A 14,980-nucleotide genomic window follows, 5' to 3' on the forward strand; every position below is an offset into this window, starting at 1 on the left:
GCAGGTCGGTTTCCCACTTCTGTCCACTGCCCTGAGCACCTCCAGGACATCATGCTGACTTGTTTGGAGCACACAGCATGGGCAACTGAGCCACCCCCAGATGCAAGTCACCTGGGTGCAAAGTTAAAATGCATCCCGGCAGGCCTGTGTGGCCCCTGCTTGCTCGCGGCGATGACGTCACACTCTAACGCGGCCCATTTGTCATCCTCCTGCACATTTGTGCGCTAGAATGTGCACAGTGCTTTCCGACAGTGTTTCTCGTCTGCTCCTGCCGTGACAGCGACAGCAAGCTCAAGGCCATGGGACTGGGAGCTGGCACCTCCAGAAGTTTCCCGAGAGCTTCTGTGCACCAGAGCTGCGGCTGTGATTCCGGGATCCGCAGGCAGGGTTAGTGGGAAGGCTGGCCTCCAGGAGCGCTTGGTGTCCTGACTGTCTTCTGCTCGCTCTTCCACCCTGGGGTTCACTTTCCAAGATACACTTACTGATGGAGCTGAAAAGTTCCAAGGAAGCACACCAGGCTTCTGTTTGAGAATTGTAAATGCATTAGCCTATTGCTGAGCTCAGGAACTGTTCCCCGAAGCTTACATAGTCAGACTCTGATCAATCCTCTGGGTAGACATAAGAAATGCTTCCCTCGGTTACTGAGTCGGGCTCCCCTGCCTTGGCCCAAAGGAGCACAGACACACGGCAAGGTCTGCACCCCCGTCTTAGCCCGTAAGAGCAATAAATGGCCCTTCTTCCAACAGTTGGGGTTGGTGCACACAGGGAGCCCTTAGGAAAGGGACCAAGGAGGAACTGCTATGAAATGACTGGGAGGCACCTCAAATCTGCTTAGTTCTCAAAGGAAGCAGCCTTGCACGCAAGGTGCTGGCCAGCGCACGGTTTGGGACAGGGGCATTTGTACCCCTCCGTTCTTTACTCGCAGAAAAGCACGAGAGACCTGGGAGTTCGCGTCCGCCTCCCTCCGGGCCAAACCATTCCTGCTTGGACTTGACAGGTGATCAGCCGGGGTTCAAAGAGATGTTTAGAAGGGTCCGTGAGATGACTAGTACTGGGTGACTAGATGGTTCTGTTAGATGACTAGCACGAGGTGACTGGTTAGATTGTTACATTAGATGACTAGCACGAGGTGACTGGTCAGATGGTTACATTAGATGACTAGCACGAGGTGACTGGTTAGATTGTTACATTAGATGTCTAGCATGAGGTGACTAGTTAGAAGGTTCTATGAGATGACTAGCTCTAGGTTAATAGATGGTTACATTAGCTGACTAGCACGAGGTGACTGGTCAGATGGTTATATTCAATGTCTAGCATGAGGTGACTAGTTATATGGTTACATTAGATGACCACCTAGTAGGTGGTCTAGTATTTAATTTGTCTGCTTCCTGTTACAGAGTGGGAAAGCAGGGCTAGAGGAGGACTTAGTAATCATCTGCAATGTTTTGACCTTTCTCTCCCTGTCCCCTTCCTGCCTTTCATTTTTCATGACTGCGTGTCTGTGTGTGTTTCTTTCTCAGCAGTGGCCCGTGACCAGCCAGCTCGGTAGCTACAGAGAAGGTCACCAATTGATTTGGGCTGAATTCTTAGCTCTGATCTCTTCTTCAGTCTGAGAGCCCGCCCCATCCCCAGACCTGTCTCACATTTTAGTGTTTTTTGTCACAGGGTCATGAGCTGGGGAGCGCGAGAGAGTGATTTGATGAGATGGGTCACCACCACCACCAGGAAAAAGACCCAGGAAGTGGTACACATTTATCAGAGGTGGGCTTCCTTGTTTCTGCTGCTGATTTTGCTATCCTACCTGCCTCATCTAGCGGTTAGACCTTGTCCTGCTTGTAAAGGATAAAGGAGGCCCACTCAGACACAGAGCAAGGGGTACCCTGCTCATCTCCCAAAACGTTGCCTGGTTTGGGACCTTCTGCTTGACTTCCAGGGCATTTCTGATTTTATGGCTGAAAACTCTCCCTATCTCTCTAGAGACGTATCATGTTGAACAGATCATGTATTTTTGGCTCTGAGTGGTAGTGACTAATGATCAAAATTTATGAATGTTCCTGTATGAGCTCCTCACTCCAGTCACTAAGCGTTGGAAAGAATCCTTTCCGCACTAGATAGACAACAGAATTGTCTCTAACCAGATGAAGGGGAAAAGGTTGGTTGGTGTCTCTGACAACTCCTAGAACTCCATAGAGAAAGGCAGGATTTTTTTAAATTAAAAAATGTGCATTTGGAGCCCTGGCTGCTGTGGCTCAGTGGATTGAGCGTCGGCCTGCGAGCCAAGTGTCGCTGGTTCGATTCCCAGTCAGGGCACATGACTAGGTTGCACGTCAGGTCCCCAGCTGGGGGCGCGAGTGAAAGGCAACCATACAGTGACGTTTCTCTCCCTCTCTTTCTCCTTTCCCCCTCTCTCTAAAAATAAAATAAACAAATAAATAAATTTTTTAAAAAATGTGCATTCGCATAGGTTTGTGAATTTACTTACACTAACAGCATTTATAAGTCTTAACTTCAAAAAAATCCACTGGCGTTCATATGTAACTTAAAAGAACCGAATGGAGAGCTACTTCCAATAAGGACTTTATAGAAGAGAACTGGCTGTAAGCTGAAGTTTCCGTGTTTCTTAAATAACCAAGGAATTGACAAGTTTTATGGCCCATTATTTTAAGAGTGGGAACAATTTATAACTCCTGTGCCCTTACCTTTTACATCCTAAAATGACATTAATGATGCTAACTTTCCGAGGTGCTGCGGGGTCGAGGGTGTTTTCTCCAGAAATTTGGAAACTGTCCGGAGGAAAACACACTTGGGCGTGAGTGTTGGGCAGGGCACATACAAAGTGACCCAGTACTGCCCTCCGTGGGACTAACAAGGAAGGGGAGACAGCCCCGGGGAGCGCCTGCCAGACCAGCTGCTTAAGGAGTCATTCCCCCCACTTCTCACGTGCTCCACCAGGACCCACACCCCCAAATCTCCACCCAAGCACGTGACCCCCTTTTCCAGATGTCAGGTCCTTCCAGGGGCCTTCTCTGTTGGCTCTTGGTAAAGGTTACGGTTACCTCTGGCCTTAAACTAGCGAAGGATGGTCTTCTTAGCCAGCAGGCAGCACTGAGTTCCTTTGTAGCTCAGCCTTCAGGCCATTGCTTCCCACCATAAGCATGAGAGATTGTTCATTTTTATTTTATTTTTTTAAATGTATTGGGTAACATTGGTAATAACAGTATATACATTTCAGGTGTAAACCTTTATCCTACAACCTCTGTATACTCAGTTAAAGGTACTCCTTTGATGGCACTTCTGTTCCTCCTTGTTTATTTATTCAGAAGACGTTAAGCATTATCACGTGTTGGGCACATGCATAGGTTAAGGCGTATATATTACACGTACATATTACATACATATAAGGTAAGATGGACCCAAGCAGAGACTCCCCACTTTGCTGCTAACTAGTCAAACCACTAACCCCTCTGGGAAATCTGCAGGGCGAGGGGTTGGGCCGGGAATGTGGCTCTGAGGTCCTTTGCAAGACCCACCTTGGGGGACGCTCTCTGCGCACCTGTGGGGGTACCCCCACAGCCCTGCCCGCGCCCGCAGCTGACGCTGCCTTCTGCTTGCTTTTCAGAAACGTGAGGATAAAAACGGGAGAGTGGTTCTTTGAGGAACGAGCCAAGAAATTTCCAACTGCAGGTAAATGCTCTCAAAATCTTTACTGAATTAAAAATGATATATTTCTAACTTTAAAATATTTGGTTTAAAACTTTTGACTGTAAACAACTTTACAGGGCGAGGGAGACAGGCCTCCGGTCCCTGTCCACCTGGCCAACTTGTTCACAGTTTCCTGTGTCCACCCTTCAGCCTCTCGCCTGTGATGGCAGCAGGCCCCCATCCCCCGCCTTCCCTGCTGTTCCCCCATCAACCCCCACTTCCCTGCCATTTCCCTGACGCCCTGCTTCTGGGAGTGATACCTCCCCCCCCGAAACCCCAGCAGCCTGGTCCGCGCGTCTCCCGGAATCGTGGGAAGGGCCGGAGATTACGCCATTACGCGCGCTGCTTTCTCCTCCTCGCCGCAAGCGCAACCTGCGCTTTGAAATCCTGTCAGCCCATCACAGCACCCGGCGCAGCACCTTGGGCAGAATACTTGATCAAAATAATTGCGTGAATAGCCCAGCACCGCAGCGTGTGGGTGGCATTAGAACTGAGCAGACGTTGATGTTCGCGGAGTTGAAGTGATGGCATGTTCAGTGGCTGAGACTGGAAACCATGGCGAGAGCTCGGCGTGCTGTGGTCAGGGAAGTGCCGTGCCAGAGGACGGCAGCGGTGCAGATAGGAGAGTAACTGATCAAAGGCACACACACGTGTCATCAAAGCAGAGTGGGGCCAGTGTGCTCTGTGGACCACATCCGTCCTCGGGGGCACACGGTGAGTGGCCCCCGCCTCTGGGATGTGCGCCAGAGAAGACTGCTGTCAAGGGGGCCTGCGCCGACCTAGAGGGAATGGGCTGCTGGGAATGCTTCTTTTTTCCGGGAAGAAGTGATGATTTGAGGTAGAGAAATGAGCTATTTAACGTCAACCAAAACTGTGTTGTCAAGAAAAGGCCACATTGGCTTGAACACAGATGCTCTGCTTTTATAAAAGGCGCTGTTAACAGGGGTTCATGCTCACTCAATGTGAAATTCTCCCCTGGGTTCCATTCCTGACTCTTCTTACTCAAGACAAAGCGTGTTTCTGCTGAGCGCACTAGAAGTCCGGAGGAAAATATACCGCTAACGGGAGCGCTCGAGACGAAGAGCGCGGCACGTGTCTGAGTTCACCCAGACCCACGTCTCTCAGTCCTTTTCCATTACTGTCCTCTCTCCTTGGCTCCGTGCAGCCTTGTTAACACTTAAAAAAAACGAATACTACCATCCAGCCGTGTCTAACCTCCCAGGTACACTGATGTCTGTTTAGGAACGAAGCCTTCGGGAACGTGCCCCTGACCGTTGTAACGGCTGAGGCGTGCTCGTCCTGCGGGAGCTCTGGGGCTTCCGTCCCGTCTAGTGCAAACCTGGGCAGAGTGATGCCCGCAAGGGTCTTGCTTGACGTTTTGTGGCTTTGTTTTGTTTCTTTAAATTACTTTTGCTGGGGGGCTGGGGTCTTCAGGTGGTAGATAGGGCCTCACTTTCTTCACTTGGTTCAGCTCATAAACAATAAAACTAGTAAGTGAAAGTTCTGTGATTTCTCAATACCACTGCTGTGAAGACATCTCCTGGAATTTTTCAAACGACATTTTTGAAAGTTTTAGTATCATTATTTCAGTTCAGTAAATATGCAGACGAGAACCTGTGTATGTGTGTGCATATGTGCTCCCATGTGCATGCACGTCACCACGTGTTCCTGTGTGCACACGCGTGTGTGCATGTGTGTGCTGTGTGTGCATGCATGTGTATTGCTGTGCATGTGCGCTCCAGTGTGTATGCAATGTTTGTTCTTGTGTGTGCTGTGTGCATGTGCACAAATATGCATGCATGCACATGTGCCACATGACCCATGCATGTGTGTGGTGTGTGCTCCTGTGTGTGTACGTTGTGTGCATGCCTGTGTGCACATGTGCGTGTGCTCTCAGGCATGTTAGCATCTGGTCACTTCTCTGCACGCTTCCTCTCCTGAGGAAGCAGGTGGCCTGGTGGTTTACCTGAGATAAGAGGTGGCGTAGGAAACAGATGAAACCGGCCTCCTGGGTCTCTCTCTCGTGTGCTGTGACTTTCCACAAGAATGAAAACATCAGTAAGAAATTCGAGTAGTGAAAGGCAGCTCAAACATAAATCGTTCTTTTTTGTCTTCACTGTTCCTTCCAATGGGGTAGAACAAATGAACAACAAAGAAAACAACAAATCCTCTTTCTCTGCCGTGTTTGCTTGAAAGCTGAGCCATCTCATTTCTCATTGTTCGGTTTTCATAGAATCAGGCTCGGAGGGCGTGGAGCGATGAGGAAAAGTGGGGTCACAGGACCACGGGGCGGTGGGTGGCAAGTCAGGAGAGGCCGTCAGGGTCAGGTGAGGAAGGCTTGCCTGCCCAGTGGGGAGTCACACCTGACCTGTGTCGACGCCCCTCAAAGAGAACCGGGCTCGGTAACTGGGGAGTTGACTTGACTTTGTTCGCGTGTTGTATCAGCTGAGGGCCAGTTCGGGAGACAGGAACCACACGGTGACTTAAACAAAAAGAATTTGATTCAGGGACTTGGTTAGACAGGTGTTATTGAAGGACTGGAAAGGGGGAAGGGAGCCCAGAGATGGTACGGACAGGGAGCAGACGCCACCCAGGGCCACGGCTGACAGGAACGGATGGCTCACCCCCTCCTCTGTCCCCCAACTTCCCGTCTCCCTCCAGCACTCCCCGCCCATGGGCCCAAGGAGGGAGCCGGCTACAACTTCTGCCCTCTGCCACATTCAAGAAGAATTGTGAATCTGCATGATACCCAGTGTTCTTGTTGTGATGGCGCGAGCGTGACTCTTTCCAGCCTCCTACACCCGAAGTAGAGGTGAGGAGAGATGAGGGTTTCAGCCACGAAGGCTCTCAGCAGCTCAGGTCTGTGCTTCCTTCTCTGCGTTAGTCACCTGCTGCGGGACCACAAATGCCTCCAAAACTGGGTGGCTTAAGTCAACGTTGCTATTCATAGGGCTGCTCTCTCCGCTGACACTGCCTGGGCTGCAGGGTCGGCTTTCTCGGGGCTCACGTGCGTGCCTGGCCGGTCAGTGCTGTAGGCAGGAGGCCGGTCCCTCCACACCTGGGCCACGCCACAGGGTTTCTTGAGTGGCCCCCACGACCGGGTGCTGGCCTCCACCATGTGACCCTAGAGAGAAAAAGACAGCCCTGCAATACCTTAAAGAATCATTTTTATTGTGGTAAAATATACGTAACATTACGTCTACCACTTTAGCCATTTTTAGGTGCACAATTCAACGGCATTAAGTGTGTTCTCATTGTGGTGAAGCCATCGCCACCATCTGGCTCCAGGACTTGTTCATCTTCTCAAACTGAGACTCTTGTCCCCATTAAACAATAACTCCTACCCCACCCTCCACCCTCCCAAACCTCCTAGTAACCTCTGTTCTGCCTCGTGTTTTCTGTCTCTGTCAATATCCTTGATGGCCTGTCCTCAGAAGTCACACCTGTCATTTCTGCTCCATCCTGTGGTTACTCGGGTCAGCGCTCCGCAGGGTGGGAGGGGAGAGTGCAGGTATGAATGTCAGGAGGCAAGAGCCATTGATTGTATTTGTGATCAGACTATCTATTGGTTTCTATCTGGCTTTTAAAATTAAGTTTAGCATAAACATTTGCCTATGTCATTAAGACTTCTTCCAATATATGTTGACAACTGCATAAACCACCTCAGGGGGCTGTATTCAGATTTTCATGTCACAGATAACTCTGTGATGAACATCTTGGCATCTCTGTTTCCTTCAGATTGCTTCTTAGAAGAAGAATGGTTGGTCAGATGTGTAAACTCTTGAAAGGCTTTGACATGTTTTGCCAAATTCCCCTCTGGGAAGTGTGCCCATTGGCAGCAACCTGGCGGTGTGTTCAGGCTGCCCCCCTTCCACCCTCTGGCCCCAGGAAGGCCTATCTCTTGAGATATAATTTCAAATTTCGTTTGTGATTTTGTTCTGAATATAAACTAATCTGTATTCATTTTTAAAAATTGAAACATGAAGAAAAGCATTACAAATAATGCTAAAAATACAGTGACTGCACCCTGGAGACTACTGTTGACATTTTGGAATATATAATTTCTATTCTTTGGTCAATATATGTATCGATGTTTGTGAGTGTATATGTACATTTTTAGGTAAAAACTAAAGAAAAGGGGAAATTTTATATGAGGCAAACTAATATCTCTTCATAATTGGGATCAAATTATATATATGGATTTATGTTTTGTTATTTCTTCACATAATGTTACAGTTATTCCAATTTTTCCCTCTTTGCGCACTCCACCCAGCACCCCCCCCCACTCCCTCAGGCAGTCCCCACACTATTGTTCGTGTCCATGGGTCGTGCATATGTGTTCCTTGGCTACTCTGTTCCCTGTGCTGTATTTTATATCCCCGTGACTCTTCTATAATGACCCATTTGGACTTCTTAATCCCTTCCACTTTTTTGTCCATCCCCCTGACTCCGCTCCCATCTGGCAACCATCAAAATGTTCTCTGTACCTATGATCCTGTTTCTGTTCTGCTTGTATGTTTATTTTGCTTTTTAGATTCAATTGTTGATAGATATGTATTTAGTATTATTTTATTGTTCATATTTTTAATCTTCTTATTCTTCTTAAAGAAGACCCTTTAACATTTCATGTAATACTGGTTTGATGGTGATGAATTCCTTGAGCTTTTTCTTCTCTGGGAATCCCATTATCTGTCCTTAAGTTCTAAATGATAGCTTTGCTGGATAGAATAATCTAGGCTGTAGGTCCTTGCTTTTCATCATTTTGACTATTTCATGCCAATCCCCTCTGGTCTGCAAAGATTCTCTTGAGAAATCAGCTGACAGTTTTATGGGGAATCCCTTACAGGTAACTAACTGCTTTTCTCTTGCTGCTTTTAAGACTTTCTCTTTGTATTTAACCTTTGGCATTTTAATTATGATGTGTCTTGGTGTGGATATCTTTGGGTTTATCTTGTTTGGGACTCTCTGCACTTCCTGAACTTGTGTGTCCTTTTCCTTCACCAAATTAGGGAAATTTTCTGTCATTATTTTTTCAAATAGGTTTCCAATTTCTTTCTCTCTTCTTCTTCTGGTACCTTCATGATGTGAATGTGATATTGTCCCAGAGGCTACTTACACTATTCTCATTTTTTCAATTCTTTTTTTCTTCTTGCTGTTCTGATTGGTTGTATTTTGCATCCTTATATTCCCACCCATTCCACATCACTGCCCCTCCCACTGGTCTTGATGTAGTTTCTTCTTTAATTTTGTGGCTGTAGAACGTCTATGCAGCTTGATATCTGATGGTTCTGAATGATGGTTGTGCAATAGTTTAGTTGTAATTTTGATGCGGTTGTGCGAGGAGGCGAGCAGTGTTTGCCTACCCTCCCATCTTGACTAGAAGTCTCTATCTCCCTGTCCTGAAACATCATTACTGTTGTTGGACAGTTAGGGAACTTCCAGTTTTGCTGTTACATTTTGGGGGGCTTATAATATTATTAAAATGTAAATAAAATGCAGCAAACCTCCCTGTAGTTAAGCGTTTGGCACACGTGGATATTTTTAGGAACTGAAGGAGAGGACAAGGTAGGAGCATTGCCTCCGGAAGGCATGTGCCTCTGTCACCAGTAGGAGTTGCCCTTAAACACAGACAACAGTTTTGTCAGTGTGCTAAAGCCACACCGGCGGTCCCAAGTGGCTTCTTGTTATTTTAATTTGAATTCACCTAATTATTCTACAGTCGAATAGTTCCACTGTCTTGACTGTCTGTAGATGTTCTTCAGATGTTAAGGCTATTAGCCCTTTCCAGCCATGTAGGCTGTACCATGTATCTTTATGTTATTTAAAAAAAAATTTATTTATCTTTAGAAAGAGAGGAGGGGAGGGAGAAAGAGAGGGAGGGAGACATCGATGTGTGGTTGCCTCTTGCGCCCCCAACAGGGGACCTGGTCTACAACCCAGGCATGTGCCCTGGCTGGGAACCGAACCGGCGACCTTCTGGTTCACAGGCTGGTGCTCAACCCACTGAGCCACACCAGCCAGGGGTCTTTTTATGTTTTTTTGACATACAGAAGTTTCTTCTTGTTTGTAGTCAAATCTACCTTCTTTTGTATGTATTTTTTGCTTTATGCTCAGAGACTTCTTCCTTATCCTGTGATAGGTAAGCTATCCAATTTATCTTCTAATTTTTATAATTTTATTTACATTTAAGTCTTTACAATGCATCAGGAGGCCTGATATAATTTTTTTCTTCCACTCATCAGTTTTTCCAGTACCATTTGCTGTGTAGTGAGTCCCTTTCCCAGGGGTGTATAGCCCGGGACCATTTGTCTGCACAGCTTTGGACCCCTCTCACCTTGCCCCTGAGCCCGAACTCCAGGGCTCTCGGTCACCTGGGTTCCACACTGATGCTGCGCTGGGCCCTGCAGCCCCGGGTTGTCTGGCCGGACCAGATTTTCAGTCCTTCGAGAGTGGGAGCGCTGAGCAAACGAGGAAGTGAGTGGAAAGGTCAGGATAGGGCTGTTCGGAGAGAAAGGGGGGATGTCCTGTGTGGTAGGTGCCACTGTCAGAGCTTAGCACCTAGTAGGTACCTAAAAATGAAAAGCTGGAGCTCTTTTCCTTTTTGGCATCATCTAGAAACCTAGAGCTAGCTAAATTTAGAGTTCAGTTAAAGTAATTCCAGGAACCATTATGCCTTCTGTCATTCAATTTTTAATATGCTTTTACTGATCTCTGTTTTAACGATCTTGCTGAATATGTGCTCTTTAAAATAAATGCTCCCAAAATGTCCTGGAAAGTAGACAAGGAATAAGCGATCCTCCAAAGAAGAGGAACAGATATTAATTGTGGCAGTTTGTTGTGCTAATTTTTCAGCCATTAAAAAAGATTTAAAAACAAGGAAACTGAACCAAAATTCTTTATTTTGCAGGGTGATGGTACATAAAGTATTTTAAATATTTGACTTTAAAAAAAAATTTTTTTTTTTTTTCTGATTTTAGACTGGCTTTTTTTCCCCACTAAGATTCTGTGATTCAAATATTTAGTTTTGTTGTCTTTAAACTATTCCTTCTATGCTGTAGTTGTGTGTTCTCTGTGGCGTAACAGAATGATCCGAACGTAGAGACCTCTGTGGGGCCTCCACGGAGGTCTTTGGGGACCCCTGGCATCTGGTATTGTAATCCCCCACCCCTCCGGCCTTAGGTGTTTGGCAAACTCCACACAGAGGGCTTTTACTGGGACTTCTGGGGCCCTGGCTCCAGGATCAGCTGTGAGTTATTTCCAATTCAGTTTCTGACTCAGTGGAATCAGATGGGACCCAAGCGTGTATATTTAACCAGTTCCCAAATAATGTTTTTTGTGCACTTCCAGTTTGAGAGCCACTGGTAAAGGAGCAAAATTAATGCACAATGACCGCGATCATTTTCTAGATCACAGATAACACGAAAACCGAAATTGAAAACTGACCTTTATTATAAATTCTCTCGGTATTTGCTAAGCATGTAAAGATAGTGCCCTCTTCTGGCTCCTTGCTGTAAGTGCACCTATTTCACTGGATTTTACACCCATGACATTTTATTGCTTGATATTTGAGCTTAAAAGTAGAAAAATGACAATATTAATACTTCCAATACTAATACTCTTTTCAAGTTAAAACTGCTTAAATGCACTATACCAACAATCTCCTGTGGCTTTCACTTTGTTGTTAGCAATTGGGGAAATAAAATTATTTTATTTTATAATTGTTTTATTGGGGAAGGCCCCACCTTAACAGAACCTCCGATAACGGTCTCAGTGATCCATTGCGTAACTAACCAGGATGATACTATGAGTCAGCAGGGCTTTCTGCGGGCACTTGGTTGAGTGCCTACTTTCGTGAGACGGAGCCTTTAGGAAAGCATGCGTTATTCCCAGACATCACATTTTGTATATGCTTTTATCTAATTTTAAAGAAAATGTGGCATCTGTACTTCGTTGAATATTTTCTTCTCACCACTCTCCTTAAGAGGAGATGCAGAGTACACGCAAACCTGCCAAAGGGGGTGCGCACCCCAGAAGTGGTTTTCTCAGCGGGCTGGATTGCTGGGCCCGGCCCGGCCAGCCTTTAGGCTCGTCCCCTTAGACTGGTGAGAACAGAAACGAAGGAAGAAACGAAGTGACAAACTGGTTAAGACAATGGCTACCAGGTCAGGTTTTATGATTAATTAGGGAAGTAAGACTTTGACCTTCAAACCTTTTTATTTTCCAGGTAATAATCTTCCAGGGACAGGTTCTTGATTTGAGTCATTTTTTATTTCATGATGGCTTTGGCCAGGGCACTTTGTATGTGTCGATTCAGCGTGTATGTGTGTGTGTGTGTGTAAAATCTCAAATCTCTCCCCAGGAGGCTGGAGTCTCCCTGAGGCCTTCTGGCCCCCATTTATTTCTTTGTGTCTGCCTCGCCCGCTGTCCTCTGTGCCCTGTTGATCACCACTGGAGGGTGAGGCCACCGTAGACAAGCCACATCTTTTGTCCTGAATTGTCACGACCACCTCACTATCCATTTGCTTCTTCTGGGTTTTGATCTATTAATTTCACCTGGGAGGGGGAACCATGAGTAAATGGGCTAGTTAGTTTTTATTTTCCATAATACTCCCTGCTTTATCGGGGGTTGGCAAACTACACATTTGGTCCATCATCTGTTTTTCTAAATAAAGTTTTATTAGAATACAACCATGCTCTCTCCTTTCTGTCTGTGGCCACTTGGGCAATATGGTGGTTGAGGGTTTGCAACACAGGCTGTATGACTGGCAAGCCTAAACTTCTCTGCTTGACCCTTTACAGAAAATGTTTGCTGTTCTCTGCTCTAGATGGCTAGCCGATAAAATGCAACTTTTTGATGACATCATTATTTTTCCTATTTAAGTGAACAGACTGCAAAACCAAGGTGAAATAATTGAGTGGAATCGGATTTCTGAATTAAGAATTCATGTGTTCATATATTTAGACCAAATGACCGATAAGGGTTGTTTCCAGGGAATATCTTGGCCATTGGACATTAAACTATGCCTTTATATGAATACATTTTTTAAAAGACCAAAGACATCTATATTTAAATAAGAAATCATTTGGAATTTAAGAACTCCATATGTATTTTAGTATTGTGGTAGAATATATATAATATACATTTACTATCTTAATCATTTTAAAAATGTATTTTACTTATTTTTAGAGAGGGGGAGGGAGGGAGAAAGAGAGGGAGAGAAACATCGACCTGTTGCCTCTCGTGCGTCCCCAACCAGGGACCTCGCCTGCAACCCAAGCGTGTGCCCTGACCAGGGATCGAACCAGCAACCCTTCAGTTCGCAGGCCGGCACCCAGTCCACTGGGTCACACCAGCCAGGGCTTGACTCATCTTTAAGCATACTGTTTAGTATCTTCAGGTACATTCGCTTTGTTCCGCAACCATCACCACATCCGTCTCCAGAACATTTTCCTCTTCCCAAATGCACACTCTGTCCCTGTCAAACAACAGTGCCACCCTCTGGCCTCCCAGGCTCTGGTGCCCACCCTCTGCTTTCTGTCTCTGGGGACTTCATTACTCTAGGTTCCTCGCATAAGTGGAATCATAGCATATTTGTCCTTTTGTATCTTTATTATTTTACTTGCCTGCAAAGTTCATCCATGTTTTAGCATGTATCAGAATTTTATTTCTTTTTGAGCCTGAATGATATATTTTTTAAAGTTTTCTCTGTGGTCTTTTTTAATTCTATTTTTAAAAAGGTTTTATTTATTTTTTGAGAGAGGAAAAGGGAGGGGGAAAGAGAGGGAGAGAAACATCGATCAGTAGCCTCTCTCATGCCCCCAACTGGGGACCCGGCCTGCAGCCCAGGCGTGTGCCTTGATCGGGAATCTAACTGGCGACCTGTCGGTTCACAGGCCGGCACTCAGTCCACTGAGCCACCCCAGCCCAGGCTTGGCTGATGTTCTCTTGTCTCTATGTACCGCATGTTGTTTATCCATTCATCATCGATGGACGCTTGTGTTGTTTTGATCCCTTGGCAATCATGAATGGTGCTGCTGTGAACATTGATCTACAAATACCTGTTCAAGTTCCTGCTTTCAGTTATTTTGTGTTATATCCAGAAATGGAAATGCCGGATCCAATAGTAATTCTGTGTTTAATTTTTGGAGGAAGTGCCCCCAGGTCATGTTCCCGCTAGCAATGTGCATGGGGTCCGGATTCTCCAGATCCAGGCTACCTTTGTCTGTTCGGTTTTTCTTATGCTACCATCCGATGGGTGTGAAATGGCATCTCACTGTGACTTTTTTAGTCATACAGTCGGCGTGTATGTATTTGACGGACTGACATTTATTCTGGTCTACGTATGGATTTCTGTGTGTGCTGATTTGGCCCATGTAGATATTGCAAAATTTTTACCACGATCAGGTTCATTGCCACATCCTCCTCTTCACGCGATCCCCGTTCTGTTGTGTGGTTGTTACGGCGAGAACGTGAATGCTCTGCTCCCATAGCAGCTTTCAAGTATACGGCACAGCAGTGTTTAGCTGTGGTCACCACGGTCACTGCCCGTGAGGTCCCGGAACTCACTCACCGAATCGCAGAAAGTCTGCAACCTCCGACCACCAGCTCCCACTCCCCCACTGCTCAGCCCCCCGCACCCACCATCCTGCTCTCTGTTTCTGTGGGTTCAACGGTTTTAGATTCCACGTGCAAGTGAAACCACACAGCATTTGTCTTTCCTGTCTGGCTTCTTTCACTCGGCGTGACGCCTTCAGGGTCCATCCCTGTCATTGCCCGTGGCAGGATTTCCTTGTTTTTATGGCTAAATAATGTTCCATGACATTTTCTTTAACCAGTCATCGGCCAGGGGACACTTAGGTTGTTCCCACGTCTTGGCTGTGGTGACTAATGCTGCAATGAGCATGGATGTGCAGGTATCTCCTGGAGACAGTGATTTCATCTCCTTCGGATATTAGCCCCAGAAGTGGGATTACGGGGTCACATAATAGTAGTTCTATTTTTTTAAGTATATTTTATTGATTCTGTTGTTACAGTAGTTCCATCCTTTTTTCCTTTGCTCCCCTCTGCCCAGTACCCCCCTTCCCTCCAGCAGTCCCACCCCCCTTAGTTCATGTCCATGGGTCGTGCATATAAGTTCCTTGACTTCACCCTTTCCTTATTATTCTTAACTTCCCCCTGTCTGTTTTGTTCCTACCAATTATGCTTCTTGATCCCTGTACCATTTCCCCATTTCTCCCCCTCCCCCCTCCCAGCTGATAACCCTCCAAGTGATCCCCA

The 14,980-nt window shown here is 46.3% G+C and overlaps 1 protein-coding gene across 1 annotated transcript in view; it reads left to right on the forward strand.

Moving 5' to 3' along the window:
- SYTL3 (synaptotagmin like 3) overlaps positions 1–14,980 on the forward strand; it is a 61,558-nt gene that overhangs the window by 11,556 nt on the left and 35,022 nt on the right. Inside the window, exon 3 of the mRNA XM_090280039.1 lies at positions 3,620–3,684. Within this exon, the coding sequence (XP_090136165.1) occupies positions 3,620–3,684 (65 nt within the window). The remainder of the gene's footprint in view (positions 1–3,619; positions 3,685–14,980) is intronic.

Source organism: Furipterus horrens, unplaced genomic scaffold, assembly GCF_987537825.1.
Source record: "Furipterus horrens unplaced genomic scaffold, mFurHor1.1.pri manual_scaffold_6, whole genome shotgun sequence".
Taxonomy (NCBI): Eukaryota; Metazoa; Chordata; class Mammalia; order Chiroptera; family Furipteridae; genus Furipterus; species Furipterus horrens.